The 22,292-nt window shown below is 36.5% G+C and overlaps 4 protein-coding genes across 4 annotated transcripts; 1 reads left to right on the top strand and 3 right to left on the bottom strand.

Annotated features, from left to right (window-relative positions):
• Window positions 1-1,158: 1,158 nt before the first annotated feature.
• Window positions 1,159-4,102, bottom strand: LOC116139890. The gene is made up of 3 exons (XM_031425522.1): window positions 3,372-4,102; window positions 1,853-2,040; window positions 1,159-1,695 (listed from the first exon to the last, which is right to left on the bottom strand). The coding sequence occupies exons 1-3, from the start codon at window positions 4,009-4,011 to the stop codon at window positions 1,201-1,203; spliced, it is 1,323 nt and encodes a 440-aa protein (XP_031281382.1). The 5' UTR covers window positions 4,012-4,102; the 3' UTR covers window positions 1,159-1,200.
• Window positions 4,103-4,815: 713 nt separating this feature from the next.
• LOC116139974 (U-box domain-containing protein 30-like) lies at window positions 4,816-7,631 on the bottom strand. The gene has a single exon (XM_031425622.1). The coding sequence runs from the start codon at window positions 6,888-6,890 to the stop codon at window positions 5,553-5,555; it is 1,338 nt and encodes a 445-aa protein (XP_031281482.1). The 5' UTR covers window positions 6,891-7,631; the 3' UTR covers window positions 4,816-5,552.
• A 9,544-nt stretch (window positions 7,632-17,175) lies between these two features.
• On the bottom strand, window positions 17,176-19,014 carry LOC116139912 (lecithin-cholesterol acyltransferase-like 1). Its single transcript, XM_031425552.1, has 2 exons — window positions 18,513-19,014; window positions 17,176-18,232 (listed from the first exon to the last, which is right to left on the bottom strand). Exons 1-2 carry the CDS (start codon window positions 18,890-18,892, stop codon window positions 17,329-17,331), a joined length of 1,284 nt encoding a protein of 427 aa, XP_031281412.1. The 5' UTR covers window positions 18,893-19,014; the 3' UTR covers window positions 17,176-17,328.
• A 1,255-nt stretch (window positions 19,015-20,269) lies between these two features.
• On the top strand, window positions 20,270-21,058 carry LOC116139945. Its single transcript, XM_031425588.1, has one exon. It carries the CDS (start codon window positions 20,514-20,516, stop codon window positions 21,000-21,002), a length of 489 nt encoding a protein of 162 aa, XP_031281448.1. The 5' UTR covers window positions 20,270-20,513; the 3' UTR covers window positions 21,003-21,058.
• Window positions 21,059-22,292: the final 1,234 nt, after the last annotated feature.

Below are 22,292 nucleotides of genomic sequence, written 5' to 3'. Positions count from 1 at the left end.
GCCTTGAATTCTGTATTGAGAGAGAGCTTATCTTTAGCTTAATTGGATTTAGAGGGCTCACACTATTATACTGCGGTAACCTTATAGTTAATTGGAGAAATAATCACCTTAGAATGGTGATCTAAAATATATAATCCTTTAAACTATGATTTAAATTTTAAAGAGTTAACAACTTTTTCCCATCCAAATAATAGTTCAATGACACTTTTCTATCTACAGATTTTTAAAATATTATTTTACTGTTCAAATTTATATTCAAACGATGAACTAAAAGCAAACTCAGTCCAGACTGTTGAAGTTTTTTAAGAGAGGAGACGATGACTCTTTTGGTGGTGGAATGTTGAATTTTGGTAATTGGGATTTATTGGAATTTGACTTGAGAGGGGCGGTTATGCAAACTCTAATCGCTCGATTAGCGAGGTTGGCAAGAATAGGGTTCAAGGGGTTTTGGTGAGCGATGATCGGGAAAGATAATAGTGGTGGTTTGGAGTCGCAACGATATTGGAATCGAAAACGGAATATAAATTTAGATAATAAACGATATTTTAAAAGTTTATGGATAAAATAGTGTCATTAAGCTATTATTTGGATAGAAAAAAGTAGTTTGCTCATGATTTGAAGGATAAACTTAAGATTAAGTTTGATTATTTTCGTGTGGAATTGCTTAAGTAATGTTAATAGCTGTATTTTATTTTTAAATAATAAAAAAGTATTAAATGAACTGAGAGGACCGAGTTTTCTATTTGCTTTTACCTTCATCACATCACTGCCTAAAAGCCGTCTTCTACAAATAAGGCTATACAAAATCTAAAACACGTAAATGATCAAACAACATAGGCTCTCAGAGAAAATTGCATTCATTGTTTCTATAACTCTATAGTCATTTAAACTTCTTCAAGATGTGGCTCAAGCAATGGGAAATAATCGAACAATTTCTCACATAATACATTTTTTTTTTCTTGCCCCTCCACGAACCACTAGAAATGTTTAAAGTACAATCCTCGCACAATCAACACACTATCACTCTATTAACACTTGATTTGATCATCCATCATGTACAAAGAGCTCACAAGGGCACTAAAAATATGCAACCAAAGCGCTGAATGTTGCGCAAGTTGCCTAATACCAGTCCATTTTCACCTCAATCAGCAGAGCTTACGCTCAGTCATGGGTATTGCATTCTTAAAGTTCCAAAGCGCTTTAAACAATCTTTGGTTTTATCGGCACACACCCATCATCCTCAAGATCACTGAATGAAATGTCATCTTCATTCCCCACACAAATTGCAGTATCATTGTATCCACCTAAATCTGAATCCTCCTCTGGCCAGTCATCCTCATCATCTTCATAATTAGGAATCTGAATTTTAGAGGATGGACCAACTGTTAAATTCTTATCCATGGCCACTGGCTTTTCTGCTATGACTGATTTATCAACAAAATGAATCTCAGTGCTGTCTATTGGGTGCTTCTCAGTCTCATAATCTTTAATCATTGTGGAAGTGCTTAGTTCAGAAGCATATGTCCGTAGTGACAAGACATCGGAAGGTGCATAGTTAGATGAAGTAGGAACAAGGTGTTCCTGCAGTACATTTGTGCTGTCTTTCATATAGGAAGTACTTCTTCCAAACCAGTCGGTTTCTGGCTTTGTTTGCTTTTGTAGCTCCTGCATCCACATTGTTCTGGCTTCCACGACCTGCAAACAGTAGATTTAAGAATAGTAATACCTAATCAACCTTTGTTTTTGCCCATAGTTGAAAACAATTTCAATTTTTTATTTTTTATTTTGGATGCATACAGTCTATCATGCCAATATAAAAGCAGCTTTGGACTAGTAAAAACTTTCAACTTGCCTGCAGAGTAGACAAAACCTCTGCATCATGTTTGTTGAGCCTCGAATGCAGCAGGACAAAATAAACTTTCCAAAAGTAATTCTCACTCATATGACAAGGGCAAAGTTCAATTCTCAAAGCCGCTAATCTAGGAGCAAGATGTTGAATAACAAAAACATGCTCCTTTTGGGCATCAGACATGTCAAAATCTGAAAAAAATAAATAAAACAAAGGCACATGTTATATTAAGCATTGTAAGAAAGTAGAAACTTGATAAAAGAAATTGAATAAATTGGAATTGCCAACACTTGAAAGACTGAAAAAAAGATGTTCACTCTCGAAACTTAACAGAAACAGAAAGTAGAAGATGGTACACTGATGCATATGTTATTGCTAGGAGTCAACAGTATCATTTTATAAATTCAAGTCTTCTAGGAACAGCGCTTAAAGGTTTCTTAGATTGAGGCCATAGATGGATGTAGAGGTTGTAGATGTTACAATGTCAAGCATCCTATTGCATTTGGGTGTTGAAAAATTAATAGTTGAACAATATGAAATCATAAATACAATCACAAAAGACAGAGATATCTGCATTCTTTGCACATAGAAAGCTATGACCTACTGGAAATTATCGATGGACACACGAGAAAAAGACACCTATGTCCACCTGCACAATCTCCCTTCATATAGCTATGAAGCTGCTCTGCACTTTTGACAAGAAACTTAAACAGATAAACTATTTCATAAATGTTTCACCATCGACAGGTCCTCTACAAGAAAACAACCATTTAAAAATGGTTATATAAATGCCCTTAACAACATAATCCACAGATTTCTTTTATAGAATTAGCCCAATCATATTCACAGATAGATACATACATATACTTATCTTCACATCTTATACGCTTGGCAGCCATCTATTATACCCAGGACAATGTCCAAAAATAATGAAAGAATAAATGCCATAAGATCATGACATGAAAGTGAACAATCATATGATTGTGCATGTCTAATAATATACGTCAATGACAAAAAAATGTTGGCAACTTAATGATGACACATGGTAGGTGGCAGCCACAATGCAGAACTCAACCGGCTATCATGGTGAGTAAACAATCGCAACACTAACCATAAGAAGCTCAAAACACATAACGAGGAAGAAGAAACTAGAACTGATCACATTCCTAGATCAGTTGTAGGACAGAAAGCATATAATCAGGGCCACTAGGTAAGACTATCAATAAATAAGATTTTAAAATATTAAACGACAATTTGAGCTATTGGAACTTTAACTCACAAGATACAATTGATATTGTAAAGCATTTGCTAGATAGCAACAAAATAGAGAAGCAAACAACCTACGAAATTGCATAGATATGTTATCAAATAACTATAATAAAAGCAAATAACTGTAAAATTGATTTACAACAGAATGCAAACGACATATCGGCAGACTCATAGCAATATCATGAAATAACACATTAAGAATTAGCCTAAAAGCAATTGATAAAAAAAACACAAGTGGTGATTTAGAACATACCATCCAGGTCTTCCTCCTCATCTAAAGGATAATCCAACCAAGTTTCTGGATGATGGGCAATATTCCTCGCAAAAGCCAACACTTCATCCGTAATCCCAACCGCACTCAATTCTTCTTCTTCCCCTTCCTCTTCCTGCTCCTCCACATTGTCCTCCCTAATTTGCTCCTCATTGTCCTCCCTAATTTGCTCCTCATTGTCCTCCGATCCAAAGGGAAAATAATTCGAAGCCATCTTCGATATCTCCGACACGCCGCTTCTAAACCTATCGCTGATCCCTGAATTTTCCGGATCTTCCTTGTCGGATAGATCCGACAGCTCTGATTCGTTCAAATTACGGTTGGAATCTACCGGATGATCTTGTGTTGATGGAGGTGGAGCGAGAAATGAGGCGACCCCCCAGAATTGGCGAGTTAGGGTTTGTTTGAATTCCGTCAAGTCTTCTTTAACTCCACGCGATTGTGCCTCATCTTCTTCCAACTCTGATAATGATTGAGATTGAGTTTCAGTTTGTTCATCTTTCGCTGCAATTTGATCATGATTGGTGGGTGACGGGTCCAGGTTGGCTCGGTGTGGTATGCCGTCGTTTTCTTCGTCATCGAGACGGAGAGAATTTGCGAGAGACCGAGCTAGCCATGACATTTTTTTTTTCTCTCTTTTGGATTCTTGAGGGGCTAGAAAGTTGTTGATGAAAAGCTTCGGTTTTAAAATGGTTGCCGCTGTTGGGTGATGAAATCATGTAGTTTTCGACCACCGTGATCATTCAAATTATGACCCTATTGGATAGTGACACGTAAGCAGATTTTGAATCAAAATGTTTGAAACTTTAGTTTATTGCAGATCTGGACCGTCTGATATTTATACGAATAAGATGGACATGTACATAAGTATTAATAATTAAATAAAGAAATATATTTATTATTGTAATTACTATTATTATACACCAAGGAAGAAAGCATTGTTAATGTAGCCGTTAAGTAATGGATATACACACTCATTGTTAGAGCTACGCCAGTGCAGTGCAGTGCAGTGCCGCAGCCTGCTCGCCCTTCGAGGAAGACAAAATTTCAAACTTCTTTTTCTCTACTCAAGAATGTGTTTTACATTCATGTATGTTTCTCTTAAGTGGCTAGGGCAAGCACTTGTGCGCATATTCGTGCCAACAAAAGTGAAGTTTAAGGGCCCTTAAAGTGGCAGACTGTGGTTTTGTCCACATCTGTATTTATTAAAGTATGTTTTAAGATTCGGATTAAAAGCAAGTGATTTTAATTTTTACGCTTTTAAGGATACTCAGGACAGTTGGAGACTTAGAGAGTTGATCAATGTTGACATGTTACTGTTGCTCTTTGGTATTGGAGCTATTACAAATGCTGAGCAATTTCGGAAATTACTACATTCAGCAGTCTCAAATCTCAATCATTTCCTTGATGTTACCAAGAGACATCACAAATGAGAGGTGAAATTAAACAGATAAAGTTCTACCGAGCACTAGTTTCAGACTTGAAAGATTTCAGTCAGCAGATCACTAGATGTTGTTATTTGTTAACATATCTAGTCAAAATACAGAAGGGTGTTCCTTTCCTTGTACAAAAGTTTACATCCAAAATCCAAAAGATCTACAAACTATACACTAGTCGAGACTCAAAAACACCCCTCTGTGAACACCACAATTCCCTTTGAAAAACAAGTGATGAAAATTTAAGGATCAATATTACAGAGCAATTACAAATGAAAACATGTGCACAGAGGATTACTCTTCCCTGCATTTACAAGCCCAACCTCTATTCCACTCAATGGAGACATACTTACACCATTCTGTTTAGGGATTATTGGAAAACTTGGGTAAAAATGTCAGGTTGTTAAGTTACCACTTGACCTAAATCTTAACCTAGATATTTTGTTATAGACAGCGGATTAATGAATTGCAACTAACATGCAATTAGCTAATGAGAAATCCACATTATGATGCTTCTCCATGTGATATCAACTGTAAAAACTGAACATCTTGGTATACAAAGGAGCATAAGAGTACCTCAAGAACCCCAGCGAGATCAGTTTCCAACCCTGTTCAATCCCAGAACCACCTTCCTCCATTAAGTACAGCCCTGTTCAATCCCAGAACCACCTTCGTCCGTTAAGTACAGAAAAAAGCGATGTGTATGTTAAGATTCTGCCAATTTCCTTCACTGTATGGTTCTCGTAAGCTTACACTTTGAAAGGAATATAGAAGCCGAGTAATTTAGACTACACAATTTCAAAAGCTCAGCTGACTGCTGCTTCAATACAGGACTGCAACCACTCTGTATTACCAGAAGTAGCTTGGCTGCCAAACCTGCATCCACAGCAAGTGGAGCACATTCATCTGGTGCAAGCTTGCAAACTGCCCATAATATCGACAAGGCAAACTGAGTACAACTCTCGGAAACCCTCATCAACAACTTCACAACATTTGGTATTGTATGAGGACAATTTTTCAAAGCCAATCTTCCCTCATGAACTGTTGACACAACCTCCAGTACATGAAGTGCTAACTCCAGACAATCATTACTCAAACTAGGCAATATCTCCACTAATTGAGGAACTGCTCCAATGCTGACAAGCGAGTTCCTAGCGGCCTCATGCGAACATATTGTCTTCAGCAAGCCCAGTCCGGCAAATACCCCAATTTTATGCCTCTTATCCTTCACTAATCTCAACAAACCAACCAAAAGACTCAAGCTAGATACCTTCTCAGACCCTAAATCGGCTTCCATTAGAATTTCGATTAAACTTGTGCAATTGACCTTCGTCTCAATAGTTCCTTCATTTAGCATATCCACCATTAACGAAATCTTTGCCGGCTGCATCAAATTCTTCTTTGATTCCAGATCAAGGTCCAAGTTGACCAGAATCCCAATTGCTTCTGACCCAACAGCATGAGTAGTGAAAGGACCCAACAAAAGAGAAATCAAACCAACACCATTATTACCAACGACTGCCTTTTTAGCTGTAGAATGACTACTCACAAGCTTCCTAAGCTCTTTAAGAGCTTGAACTCTAGCTTGACCTTTAACCTTCTTTAAACTCTCCAAAATCTCAATAGACCTTCCATGCACATCCTCCGATTTCTTCTTCATGGCAGCATATTTGCGGGAGAACCAGGAGTAAATGAGCTGCTGAAGAGTCTTGTTAGGAGTGACGGAATCGTCCCAGAGTTCTTGCATCGTAGTAGGGCAAGTGTAACGGCCGAGAGAGAACCATTTCAAAATGTTAGATCGCTCGTATGTCTGGCCGGTGCAGAGAGTCACCGGCTCCTGCATTGGCTCTAACGAGATTGGGCAAATAAACACGGGTGGCACATCAATTGATTCCAGCTCTTGTATCATTATCTTCAGATCCAGTTTGTCTGCAACACCAGTATAAACTGGACCACTGACGTCACCGCCTAAAATGCCATCTTTCACGGCAGTTTCTAGATCTAGAACTTGCCCACCACCACCACCACCACTCACATCAAGCTTAGTTGATTCATACATGGGCATTTTTTTAATACTGTAGCAAGGTAATACAGGAGAGAGTTTTTAATAAAGACTTCTTAAGAGATTTCGAAGGAAGCAAGAGACAACTACTGAACAAGTAGCCGTGGCCCGTGGGAAAGGAAAAGAGAGAAGAAAAGGAGATAGGAAGAGTTCTCTTTCTTTATCTTTCATTGACAATAGGAAACAATAATGCCTATCAAAGGGAACATCTTTTCTCCATTCATTGCTTTTTGGCTCTTTATATGATCTATTTCTCTGGTCAAAAGAGTAACATTATTCATCATCATCGTCAAAAAGACATGATGGAGATGTAATCTTCTCTAATACCAAAGCTATACTTGATTCTCTTCCTCTTCAAGCTCAAAAAAAGGTTGAAATCATCAACCCAGATCAAGCAATAAAGCGTAGAGAACAAAAAAGATAAATTCCACTCACACATCAACAGTAACAAGTACCCATCTGGCCATCTCCCACCACATATCAACTCACCAAATAATACTAGAATAAGAAAATTAAATTACGAAAAATAAAAGACAAGACAAGAAAGAATGGGAAGACTGAGAACCATACCTAGTTATTGACAGAAGAAGAGAGCAGTAGAAGAAAAGAAAGAAAGCTATCTACTCCTGGTCTCTTCACTCATCTTCTTTTGGGGCAAGGTTTTTTTTTTTAAGTTCTAATTTTTCTTCGAAAAATAAAAAACAATATTACTAAGAGTGACTGGCCATAGCCAGTAATTCAAATCTAGGCAATTGTGCACCACACGTGCAGTGTCGTGACTCAGTCACCGTTGTATCCGGTTTTTTACGCTATTGAAAACTTCTTTTGAGGGAAAATCTAAGAAAAAGTAGTCTCTCAAATTTCTAGGAGTTCTGGTCCCTTAGATAGAGAGATAATCTAGAGACTTAAAGACGCACCCTCAGTCAGTAGTCAAAAAGACGGAAGCGTAATTACCAGGGGAATAATTACATTGCATAGCACAATCCTTGAGAATTGAGATGGCATCCTCGCTCTTTCCTAATATCAATTGAAATTTTGTCAGATGGTCACGACAAGTCTGTAGATACATGTTTAAAGGTGTTATGCCTACAATCTGGGCTGATTTAAGCTGATGTCACCAAGTATCAGTCAAAGCTTAAAAAAACTTCACATCGATGAGGATTTGTCACATCGTCAAAGATAAAAAGATATAATTGCCAACAACCTAGTTGACTCAAGTATTTACATGCTAATGAATTTGATCTAAACTAGGGATAAGATAATTTGGTTAACCGAACTGGATTAGGTAAACCAAAAACCAAACCAGTTATTCGATTTAGCCAAAATGCAAACTAAAATCGAACTGATTTCAGTTATAAACCGATTGTAAACCGAACCAAATATTCAGTTCGGTTAACTGGTTTTCAAATTAACCCCTAAAATTCTTTAATTTTTATATTTAAGTCCCTAAATTCAAATATTTATTATTTTATATATAATTTCATGATGTTTTTCTCTTTTATTTGGGTATTATTGTTGTATTCTTTGTGTGACAAATACATTAAATTACCTATTTGTAAATACTGAATCCAGAATATGAAATAAAAACATAAAGAATTCAATTACACAGTACTCAATATCATTAATAAAAACATTGGCACAATTAAAAACTAAAAAATATTTGCAAATAAAAAGAGTCTTCTTCAAAATTCAGATCTCCAAAGTCGAAGTCCAAACTTCTTCGATCTACTATAGTGCTACTGAATAAAAAGAGTCTTCCTCAAAATTCATATCTCCATGCCTGCATCTGCATCTGCATCTACTTGTGCAATAAATAAACTTACAGTTAGCAACTCTCAAAAAATATAAATTCAATGCAAAATATGGTCTACTGAATAATATCAATGCAAAAGGTGGTCCATAAAATAATATCAATGCAAAGGGTGGTGCAAAACAGGTGGAGACGTGGAGCTTGTCTCCCTTCTTAATTCCCTTATAAGTTTTAACTACATAAAGTAGTTCAAAAAATTTAAAACAAATAAACATAACAATCATCAAGATGAGTTATACTACTTTCCGCTTTTAAACATAATCAATTATTAAAAATCAGTTCACAACAAATAAACACAACAACTGTTCAAAAAATTTAGCCAACATAACCAACCAAACCCTAAACCATTTAATAATCAATGATAGTATATCTCATATATTAGAAATTTGAAATACCCTTAAATCATCAAGATGAGTTAGACTATTTTCCACTTCCGAAGAGAAAAACCCTTAAATCATAATGATGGAAAATATATAATTATAATTGAAAGTTAACAAAAAATGTCACCTGACTCAATTTTAGATAATTCCTCCAAGCTTTCCTCAATGGTCAATGGTCCACACGTATTCCTAATCCAATCCTATGTACAGATAAGAGTCTCTACCATCTTAATAGTAAGGGAGCTATGAAATGGATCTAATACACGACCCACTGTACTAAAAGTCGACTCAGATGCAACCGTTGAAACAGGCATAGCCAACACACCTCGTGTTATCATAGAGAGTATAACATATTTTGTTGAATTAGTCTTCCACCAATTCAAGATATCAAAAATTTTGTCGTTGTCATCCTCACAATCATCCACTAAATACTTATCCAACTCCGTTTTATGCTCAACAGCTTTTTTTGCAGCCTTTTTCTCATTATACATAACCCCCATGAAGTCCTCATTATCAACATTTGCATCATGCACATCAATGTCAATTGAAACTTGAGATTTCTTACTTGACTGCTCATTGTCATCCACCATAAGCAAATTGTATTGCTCAAATAAAGACAACAAAGCTTCCTTCACTTTTCTCATCAACTTGTCAGCTACAACAACATCATAGGCCTCATTAACTACCCAGTCTTCATATTCCAATTTGTGCCTAGGATCCAGTACCTCTGCAATAAATAACATAATGTTGATATTATCAACATTTGACAAATACTTATCAAAATTTACTTTTATTCGTGTAGTCATATTACATAAGCCAAGATCAGGACATTTACACCATGTTGAAATCTTCAACCCAACACCGAAAATCTCTCACATGTATGCATTACCAGTAACATAAAGAGACCCAGAGACGCATAGAGTAGCATCGTAAAATACTTTCAAGAAAGGTAACAAGTAGTGAGCATACTCCCAATCAGTACTCATAAGCAAACCTCGTGACCTATCACCACTAGTAAGCTCATCTGCATACTTACTATCTTCCAATGCCAATAACTCAAAAGCTTTCTGAAATTTTAATGCCGCTTCCAACATCAAATATGTAGAGTTCCACCAGGTTTCTACATCAAGAACCAAATGACTTTTACTTACGATTTTTTCTTTCTCCACACACCCCTTAAATCTTTGTAACATTGCTGTAGAAGACCTTACATACCTCACTGTTGAACGTGTTTTAAATATGGAGTCATCCATTTCCTTTAACCCTTCTTTCACAATTAAACTCAAAATATGTGCACAACATCTCATATGTAGAAAATCAGCATCCAATACACTTCCCTTCTAACTTGCTAGTCTAGTGTTGAGATAGATTACCCCAACATCATTGAAACTAGCATTGTCTACTGTGATTGTGAATACCTTATAAATACCCCAATCAAGCAAACACCTCTTAACTGTCTTGCCAATCGTTATACCTTTATGACTAGTGATTGGACAGAAAATTAAAATTCTTTTCTGTAGTTGCCAATGATCATCAATGAAATGCGCAGTAAGGCACATATAATTAAGGTTCTGAATGCTTGTCCGTGTATCAGTTGTCAGACAAACTCTATGCGAAAACTTACTGAAAAAACTTCTTTAACTTTTGGCACTCTCCAATATACATTTTGAAACAATCTTTAGTCACGGTTCTCTGGCAAGGTACTTGAAACCTAGGTTGTGTCACATTCATCACGTTGCAGAACCCCTCACGCTCCACAAAACTAAAAGGTAACTCATCAACAATTATCATTTTTGCTATAGACTCTCTAATCATATTTGGATCATATTTCCATGACACCAATGAAGATTGTGCGGAGAGGGCAATGCTGCTTGAGAGATCACGTGATCCTTGTTGAAAAATTAGGGTTTTATGTCTCCTTTCTGCCACATTTGGAGGATACTTTTTGTATCTATTTAAGTGGTTACGTAGACAACTCATACCACTCTTACTCAGACATGCTAGAACACTCCCACAGTAACTGCATGTCGCAGTCAAATCATCCTTATTCTCACAATAGCTCTTAACAAAGTGATCCCACATTTAAGAACTATTCTTCCTAATACTTGTATCCCTTGCACGTTTGGGGGCTAAAGGTGCTGGTGGTGGCATGAAATTTGGAGTTGGAGTCATACTTGTCGGTGTCTCACAAGTATTGTCAGTGGCCGATGACATCTACAATTTCATCAAATAAAAATATGCATTAAGTAAATAAGACATCTATATAAATAATATTCTTTTATTTATTGACAATAACTAAAAGTAAAAGAAAAAATTTTGGACATGTAAATTATAAAGACATCCATCAATTAATAATAAAACATAAGGCCACCAATTTACACATAGTCATAGGTCCATCCAAATCCAAATCCAACACAAATTCAATTCAATTTGCACAATTTCAATATAATGTATGCCCCATACAGTCACTCAATACGAGAATGCAAATTTGACTACTTTACTACATTACTCCATATCTCAAAATTATGTTTCTTAAATTAATTAAACCTTTTTCTTTTTTGGTAATTTTAAATGTATAAATTATTAGACTTTTTACTACAAATAGAACACTTAAAATGTAAAAGTTTCATATTTAAAAATTGGAGTTCCATTTATCTGGTTATTTAAAAATTGAAGATGATAACTACAGTTTTTGAAGGTAAAAATAACTTTATTCGGATGATAACTATACTACAGTGAGAGGAAAGTGAAAATCAAGAGTTTCTGAAATATTAAAAAATGTAATGACATTTTTACTCTTCAAGACCTAACCAATGTCTGATGGTTTTGGGGACGAGAAAATAAGCATCAGGGTCACTTAGGAAAAGCTACAAAGATGAGGTGTCATTATCAGGAAACATAAGAAGAATTTTCAGCAAGGGGTGGGGTGAGCAAGTAAATGGATGGAGATTTGAGGATTAATATCAACCAAGTTTAAACAATTCATATTGCTATGATGCCCATAATTCACATGCAAATGGAATTGGGTTACCCAACATGAGAATGCAGGATGAGAAATGGCGAGGAAGAACTTTCTGCAGAAAGCAGATGCTCTAAATCAACCAGAGGAAAAGCTAGCTCCTCATTCAAAATATCCATGGAGTTCAACTATCAAACTTAACAACTAGAAGATAAACTACCCCCTCTCATGATTAGAATGACTCTAGGTGTATGAACTTCTCTTACACAACTTAAAAATGACAAGGATCATTGGATCCTGACCCAAAAAAAAATAAAAAAATGACAATAATCAAGCCCTAAAAAGCAGACCCATATCAAGAAGGATAAAGATTAATAATCCTTGTCAATACACCACATAAATTTCATTGTTTCTAACCTAGCTTTTTGTATCCAGAACCAAAAACATACCCAAAATAAACTGAAGAAGTTCCATACAAATTGAAAATTTCGAAAGCAGTAAAACATTGCATACTCAAACAAAATTTAAATAGTTCTATAAAATGTCTAAATATTCACCAGATCTGTTGCTGAATTAGAAGATGCTAATGGCGGAGCAGTGGAGCAGCTTGAGGATTGTAGTCGCAGATCTGAACGGCAGTGGAAACTAGAGCTATAGTGGTCGACTCTTGACTGTCGTGACGTTGTCACTGTTCCTGGTTGAGGATTGCAGTCATAGAGCAACGGTTGTGGACTGTAATATGTGGGTGGTTGTTGTGGCGATGTTGTGGATTGTGGGTGAGTGGGGGTTGATGTGAACTACAACGCAACAAATGTGGACTGTTGTCGTCAGCTCGTTACCTGTGAGTGGGTGGTTGTTGTGCTGAATGGTGCTGTTGGGTGAGTGGGTGTCGGCGAAATGGATGCTAAATGGTGTTGTTGGAGTGGATATGTGTGGGATTGTCAACTCACTATGGTTGGAGCTGTAGGGTGTTGGCGAACAGGCGAAGTGCAAAGAAATGAAGAATTGAAGATGGAATGGAGTGGAGTGGAGTGGAGTGAGTGGAGTTTGCTATGCAGAGTGCGCACTGTGGAGATTCGAGCTTGGAGGTGGAGAAGAGAAATAGAGAAGTAGAGAATATTGAAAAATAAATAAAGGCTTGCTTATATACTTAGGGTATAACCGGTTTTCAAAACCGGTCCGATTAACTGGTTTGAGATATTTCTCAAACCAAAAACCAAACTGGTTTGTAAAAAAAACCTAATTTTAGGTTCAGTTTCGGATCGATTTTCGGTTCAGTTCGGTTTCCAGATTATTTCTCCCACCCCTAGTCCAAACCCCATTTAATTTAACGATATTCTTTAAGTTCTCAACCAATGGGAAGACAAGAGAGATTTGTACTGCACCAACCCACTTGCAGAATTGTAATCATTATCTTAAGCACAACAGGTATAAATAGACAGCTTCCACTTATAAAATGGGGATCAGACCCCTTGAATTTAACAAGGAAAATAGCAAAGACATACTACGAGAAATAGACTGATTTGACAGCTTCTAAGAACACCAAGCACTTGTAACACTAGATCACAATTCGCGACCGATTGTAATCTTATCTCACGACCAGGAACACACTCATATAAAAGAAAACAGTAGATATAGGATTTGCTTTAAGCATCTTAACCACTATAAAAACCTTACTTGTCTCATTTATATTTTTATGTCTTTGCATGCTACTGTGAAAACAATACCATAATCACCTCTTATAATCATTTCCTGTGTAATTTTTAAGAATCTCTTAACACTTTGCACATGCGAAGTCGTTGATGTCAAAATCAAGTATCAACAAAAAGGTCTTCTTATTTTACAAGCATCACTTCTGTATGTAAAAATATTTTTATGTTCTTTCCTATTCGATCAGGTTTAACACACCATCAAATTTATATTCGTTTCCTGCACAGCACACAACACAACATCTTGCAAAAAAAATCAGTTGGAATCTCTGTCTTATGTATTCAGTTTTCCCTGCACTATACAAAAATCATCAAAGAGGCATTCTTCAATCTTCAATATTACTTTTTTATGGTGATCTCTGTACATATGCAATTTTCGATCCCTGCATTTATTAAGTATTTGATTGAATTAACTTTCTACATGCATTTTTCTATGTATTTTATGTTAAACTTGTATTTTTTAATGGTCTAATACCCAACACAAACACACAAGTAGTTGACACAGGAGGTTAAATGCATACTTCCAATAAACTAGTATTGCAGGTTATGTTGCAGGTTATGCAGAAATCATGCAAGTTCCTTAGTAGTCACTAATGCAACATTTGAACAAAGAAATTGCATTATTCAAAAAAAGCAGTATGACTTCTTGTGCTTTTGAAATTTGGCTTTTCTAATAACATGTTAGTTTCTACTATATAAGAGTAAACGACATATTCCCACCTGAGGTTTGGCGAAATCCCAAGTTGGTATACGTGGTTACATTTATTTCAGATTCTTACCTTTAAAGTGATGGAAAATTGTTTGATATAACGGTATAGGGATAAATTGGTCATTTTACAGTAGGCGACAGACGTGAGCAGATCGCCGCCTCTAACAGTGCTTTGGCACACGTTAACAGATGTTGCCCCCGACGTTTTTCACATTTTTTCGACGATTCTTCTATCCAAAATCACCCTTGTCACCACCATTCGAACCTTCATCCTCCCCTTTACAAAACCTTACCCTTCACAACCCCTCATCACTAACCAATCGCCGACCATGGCAGCCGAGACATGCAACTATTTTTTGCCAGTTTTCAACCGTTTTGAGCAGCAACAACCCTAACCACCACCACCATTTGACTCCTCGCATCCCCCTTACAAAACCCTTAACCTTCTCGGCCATGATAGCTCACCATTTGCCAGCCACGATAGCTTCCAAAAACGCGATGAACACAAACCTATCAGTCGGCGAACAACGACTAAATGGTTGGTGGGGACATAGAGGTTTTGTAAAGTTGGAGACGGTGGTTGCAGTGGTGGTGTCCAATTGGATTTTTACTGTCAGAATTTGACGAAGAATAGCAAAACCCTAAACCTAACAACGCTGGTGATCAGAGGGGCCAATGAGTCAAGAACCAGAGGGGTTTTGGATGACAGACTATGGGGAAGGTGATGGAGGTGGCCAAGGGGTTCAACGTCGTTGGAAACAGCCCAGATGGGCAAAAATTAAGAAGGTGCACAGTCACCGAGGGTGTTATTGAAGTAATTTGAAAATAAAATGGTTAATTTTATAATTATACTAATTTAGGGGTTAAAACATAATTTATTAATTTATTTGTTAAGGGCATTATGATAATTATAGCCTCTATAACCTAAAAATTTGTTACTTTAAGGGTGGAAATAATACTATATCAACAACCCTCTCTCACAAACTTTAACTCACAACCCTGACGTAACAATTCGTAATTGATTAGTTCACAATGAGTCTCACATGTGTCATGCATAGGTCCCACTAATTAATTACGAACTGTTACATCAGAGTTATAAGAGAAAGTTTATGAGAAAGTATTGTTAATATAGTATTACTCAAGGTTGGAATCTGAAATAAATAGAACCTGAGTTTTTTGCCAAACTTTGGGTGGGAAAATGTTGTTTACTCGCTATATAAATTAAACGAATTGGAATATTGTGGCACACAGTGGGTTGGACTTGGACCCAACAATCAAAAGCTTCCTCCTGACGTGTACCTAACATAGGCTACATCTTTACTCAAAATCATATTTGAATAACTCTGTGTTAAAAGCCGAACCTTTTCTTACTTTCTATAAAAATACTACAAGAAAGAAAATAGATGTCCAATCAAAAGAGAATTAATTGAACCGGAAGGCTCGTGTGGTGGGCCCACTTATATCGTGCCTTTTATAAAATGCCAGCTAAGCATTGACCAGTCTCCGTTTTGACCACTTTGATCCATTCCATTCCATGCCCCCTCGTGCACTTTGTTTGCTTTTTTTGACCAGCAGAAGATTGACACGCGGTGGTAGGAACAGTGAACTGCTGCCTCTTTTGCTCCTGGCTTCTCTAATTCTTTATTTCTTTAATCTAATCCCTTTTTTTAATCACTTGGTTTGACTACGATTGGGATGAGCGTATAGTATATTAAGAGCCATATGAACATTGAACGCTCTTTACAGATCCTCCTTTTAGATTAGAATCTTAAATATTAGTACGATACTTCAAGATTCAGAGTGTTACCCTGCAGAACTGGGAATGGGGGCTCAATATGGGGCTTTATCAAGGTTAATGCTAATAAACCACATTAATCCCAGTTAATTTAAGTAGGGAAGATTTCTGGGTCCACAGGCCATACCGATTCAAGTGCCAAAAAGCTAACCATGTTCACTGCCATTTCATATGCTGTGTCATGTTTGGAAGTACAATTTAGGATCATGTTTATGAAGATTTGTATTATAGTTTGTTTAATTACTTCATCTATAAATACAATTAAATTACAGTTGATAACAGGCATACATTAGCTTCATGTTACTTTAAAGCAATTCATGTTTGTACGGCAAAGGTGATGATAACATCAGATGTCCGCACTCAACATCAGATTTCTTTCAATCAAGGAGATTTGCAGAATTCCTTACCTTTTGTTGTGATGATTCCTGATGTCATTCAAAGCTTCATCATTTCATTATATACTAAGATTTATAGATGATCTGTATTATTGTTTTAAAACCCGACTACCCGGTCGATTTAATCGGTCTAGCCAGGACCCAGGACCTTCACGAGGCTAGGTCACCCATTTCCACTATTTAAAACCCGAATAAGCAAACCCTAGAAAGGAGGGCGGCAATCGGCAAGTAAACGATGATGAGGCTGTTGGGAGTTTTAGAAAGGAAGTGCTTGTGAGTTGAAAGATGGCAACCAAGTGATTTACAATGAGTGAAACGACCGAAAAAGGCAAAAATCGTCAACGATTGGTAGGGTGAGTGAAGGGTAAGGTGGGTTTTGGTCAAGAGGTTAAAGGGAGTGTTTTCATGGTGATAGAGAGTGTTGTCAATGCCGGAAACATGCTACATGCCCATTTGGCCACTTTATCGGATTTCACCCCGGATCGGTTATTAAAACATTAATCTGTATAACATCAATTATTTGACAAAAGGTTTCTTTTATACAACTCATGATACATTTAAGGATTAAGATCATCATTTAAATAAGAAATAACAACATCAGTCAAACCAAGGCAAAGACAGCCGGATCTAAACAAATAGTCCTTGAGATGTTTTTAATGGCGTTTGTATCCAGTTATATGTTTTCTACATAACATTACTCCTAATTTGAGAATTAATTTCAGAAATCTCACCTATTATTTCTCGAAGGGCAATATGATTTTTGAGAATTGATGCATGCGAAACATCATTAATTCTAATTACCTTAAGGGATTGATTTTTCTTATCAGCCCATAGCGACTCAAGAGCCAACAAACTAACCATATTCACTGTCCCGTCCCCATCCCCATAAACAACATGCGGCCGCTCATCGAAATCACTTGTTTTATAGAACAGTTTCTCTGCGGTTCTTACACCGCTTCCAATAATGCATGTCATCGGCACCTCAGGCGCAATTAACTCTTCCATCAAAGGTAAAATACGTGTCTCAAAAGGATAAACCCCTTGTGGAAATCCAATGTCATTAAGAAATTTTGGGATATCATCAGCTGAATAAGTAGCATTTGGGGTGATAACTAGTGGATTTTGCCACCCAAATATTTTCGAACTAGGCAAAAGCCACAGGTTGCTTTCAGAGCTCCTCTGCTCCTGTCTCACCAGCAATGGATCAACAAGCGGCACCCCAAGCGTATTCCCAGAAGCAAAAGTGAGCATTTGTTCCGCAGTGCCACCCCATGGTGCAGAAAGTGCAACAAAGTGTTTGATAAATTTTTTGCGCCAAGACAGTGGGTTTCTGTTGAGAAGTTGTAAGACAAAAAGCCCTCCTAAGCTGTGGGAGAGAAGTATTACTGGTTTTCCACCATTAGAAGTGCTTGCTTTTTCGATTAAGGCTTTTAGGTCTTGCAGAAATTTGGAGCCAACATGGGTTGGATGACCTGCTGCTGCTAATCCATATCGAAAATCGTAGGGAGCTCCAAAGAGGTTGTCACCAGAAACATAGCCTATTCGTTCCAGAGATTCCACTAGAGGTGCCATGTATGATGTAACGTGCCTGTACATTTAGCATTGCAAGTTGAAGCTTAAAAAGGACTGAGCTCATTCAAAAATTATGCAAGACCGATAATCAATTTATTACTGGAATAAAAGTTTCCGCCAAATCTAAAATTTGACAGTTCATTAGGAAAAATGCTACAACGTATTTGTAACCATATCAAGAAAAATGTTGAATTTTCATCTTCAAGAACCTTAATTGCACGGTCGTGTACCACTTAAATTAAATCAAACGAGACACAGGGGGCATATTTAAAATAAAACAGTGCACAAGAATTTACTTGAGATTAGGATCGAGGTAGAGGAGAGACTGAGTGGAACCGAAGTGAGGGGCTTTAGTTTCAACACCAGGAGCATTATAAAAGTCATCCAAATCAAGGTCATAGTAGAGCATCATGCGCTCGGCAAAGCACTTGGTGAATGGAGCAAATAGAACACTGAGGTCGAACCATAGCCTGAACCACCCGTTCTTGTCCCTGGAAGTTGGGTACCAACGATTACACAAGAGGCTTGAAGGCTTGTAGTCACTGGTTAGCCGTGCTTCTAGTTGGTTACCACCATTTCCGGGTACCAAGATCAGAGGATGGAGGTTGCTGGTTGCTTGACACATGCAAAGCATCACAATTATTAATGCGCCTACCTCCAAACCCAATCCTTTCATCCCTTATCTTCCTTATCTATTGATCAAGATAAAGAGAAAAAAAGAAAGGACGGGCAAAGAACGGGATCTGCAGACTACAATAACGTCCTGCCTTCGTTATGTCCCCTACAAGAATCGTGTGGTGGAGATTGGAAAATGTGTTCAGTTGTCAATCCAGTGTTATTGTTTGAGTTGCATGAGGGCCCAATATGGGATTAAGAATGTAAGATCAGAGCAAGCCCGTACAAAATAAAACCAATTTTGGGCCTGAATAGTACATCCATCGGTAATCAAATCATCCGGGCCTCGTTTAGGGGAGGACTGTGGCAAGTTCTTTGTTACTTAATTATTGCCAAGCGGAATTGTTTGGTGTGACTTTGCTATCATAACACACAAGTATGGGATTTTAATGTTTAAATTTAATATGAGTATAGGACGAATGTTATGTAGATTGGACTTTGGAGTGTCCTGGGTGCTTGTAGAATATGTGCTGGCATTTTAAAAAGTCAGTGAGTATGTTTGAAGATAAAGACATTTCAAAATAATAATAAAGGTCCAAGATACAGTGCAGTGATTTGATGGCTTTTTACAAAAATATGACGTCTGATGACTATAAATGTTACTAAAATTATTATGTTGCCATTTGCCACCACCACCAATAACTGATACAGTGCAGTGATTTGATGGTTTGTTCCCCTAAACTCCATTCATGATACAAGGGGCGCCTCCAAGAATTAAAAAAAAAAAATAATAATAATAATGTTGATTTTATAGAGATCGGTAAGGTTACCAATATCTTTGTTTCACCGTAAAACATCATCTTTGAAAATGTCACCATACAGATGATTGTATTCTTTAGAATTACTCATCCAATAATACCGGTTCAAAAATTTTAGTCATTTATTATTGATAACGTACCGTTTCTTTTACCTTAATTTACATTGATTTCTAAGATAATGCTTTAACAATTATTTTTGAAAAAGTCATGATCAGGAGTAGCAGTATTTCAAATGTCAACTAACTCTAAAATTCTTATGATATTTATTTACACCATGCTCGGACCTAATACCTACATCCGAGGGGTCAGAATTCCCAGATTGGACCACATAGCCATTAAGGTTACTTAAATGCTGTTTCACCAATTGAAATTATAATAATTATATTATGGTTATAATTATAATGATTATCCAGAAAAATCATCACAGTTGAGTTCAGTGGAATACTATGGGCTTGAATTGCTTTTTTGGTTATACATCATAATTATAGCTCGGGTCAACGATTTCCAGTCTTTGAATTTGAGCCTGCTTTTTGATTTAAATATATATAGTACAACTCTACATGTCGTTCTTATCTCTAATAGAAAATAACTTTTTTCTATTCCTGCGGGCTATCATTTGAGAAGGTCGTAAGTCGTAACCCACTTTATCTGTCTTCATACCTTCCACGCAACCACTTTGCAGCTTCTTAATTACTCTCTACAAAACCAAACCTCTCCCAACTGCCTCTTCCACAAAACCCCAATTTCTTTTCTTTACACTCGATCTTTCTATCATTTAATTCAAAGCCTGTTGTTTGTTTTCTTGTCATCAATCTTTCTTTTTTATGTTTTCTTCTTATCGTTGAAACAAATAAGAAGTGCAATATGAAAGGCAAACACAACCAAAGCAAGTTCATGCGGTTCATTAGAATGCCCTTCAGAGTTTTAGGCAAAGCTAGAGATTTCTATGTTCGGAGTTTGACAGAATATGCAGCAAAGGGAAATTACGGCAACGGCATGAGCTTTCAAGGCGGGCAATTCCCTTCATTGCCCAAGAGCTTTAGTGTTGGCGCATCAAGGTCTAACGCTAGCGAAGATTATAGTGAGCTTATCAGAGCCGCTTCTGTGCGGAGCATGGGCCACAGAAATGAAGTGGACTTGTTGATACACCAACATTTAATGCAGTCAGCCGCTAATAGATCTAAAGAATTCCCCAAGAGTAGCAGTGTTGGGATGAAATTTATGGGAAGAATTGAGGAGGAAAAATCTTGTGATTTAGAAGACAGTGTTGATGGTAAAGGTAATAAATCAGACTACAACAAGTTCCCAAGAAGCAGAAGCGTTGCTGTTTCAAACAGAAGTCCAGTGCTGTAATATTATTGGTGTGAGAATTGTTTATGCAAAGACGACTGTCATCATGGTTTACTTCATTTCTTCTGTGTATGTTTGTAGAAAGCTTTTTTCAAGTTTAGTCCTTATAATTATGAGATTGGCTACATTTTTCTTCTGAAACATACGAGGATCAAACCGTAGCATAATTCACTTAAAAATAGTACTAGTATTATCCCATAAGGCCATAACCATTCTTTTCTCATATCTTCATCTTTCAGTTGCATACGAAAATCATAAATGGATTAAAATTCTTCTCAAGATGGTTGATGGAGTTTTAATTTTAACACTCTAACTAAATTAAAATAGCAAAATTAAGAATCCTAATTTAAGATTAACCATTACTTAATTAGTGGCATACTTACCGCCTAATACATATAATTTAGGTGGTGCATAATTGACATTAAGCCGGTTCAATACATGCGCGTTGAAGATGAGTGCGACTGCCCAACTACCCCCTTCCTATGAAAGAAATGTTTCGGATAATGCGATCATTAATGGACTCTAGCAAGCATCTTGACAATAATTTTAATAAGTGTGAATCCAATAATATTATAATAAAGATAATAATATTAAACTAATAATTCCCACTCATATTTTAAAAAAAAAAAAAAATTATAATAAAGATAATAATATTAAACTAATAATTCCCACTCATATTTTAGCAAAAAAAAAACAAGAGAAAGAAACTTAAAATAAATTAGAAAGGGTGCCGGTTTCAATTGTTTAACTACAGAATCAATGACCTATTCACTGATTACCACATTGTCAACTGCTTCCCCTATTGGAATGTCTTCAATGAAGTTAAATTATATTTTGATAAATGATAAATAATATTGATAATAATATATTTTGAAGTAAGTGAGAATAATATTTTAGCAGAAAAATAAAATAAAAGAAACTTTAAATGAATAAGAAAGGGCGCCGGTTTCAATTGTTGAACCGACTTATTCGTTAATTATCTCATAGTCAACTGCTTCCCAGTTGAAGTTTAGAGGTCTTCAATGAAATTAAATTATAGAAACATATAAAGTTTCCGTTTACCTTTTCTTTGACGACGTTCTTTCATCCTTGCATCATACATTCCTTTGATCAATTTAAAGATGTATTTACGATTTTTTAGAAAAATTGAAATCAGTGTTCAATTCCTGGGCTTCAAAGTGACCACCTTAAGGCCCACATATACTCTTTGCAATGGGCTATGGCTTGATGAACAATCCAGAAGGTGATTTAAACTACCAAAAACGCCCTTACAAGACCCGTGCTACTGCTACC

This window comes from Pistacia vera, unplaced genomic scaffold (assembly GCF_008641045.1).
Source record: "Pistacia vera cultivar Batoury unplaced genomic scaffold, PisVer_v2 Contig36, whole genome shotgun sequence".
NCBI classification, from domain to species: domain Eukaryota; kingdom Viridiplantae; phylum Streptophyta; class Magnoliopsida; order Sapindales; family Anacardiaceae; genus Pistacia; species Pistacia vera.
The sequence above is the reverse complement of the archived record's forward strand: the minus strand, read 5'-3'. Positions and strand labels throughout refer to the sequence as shown.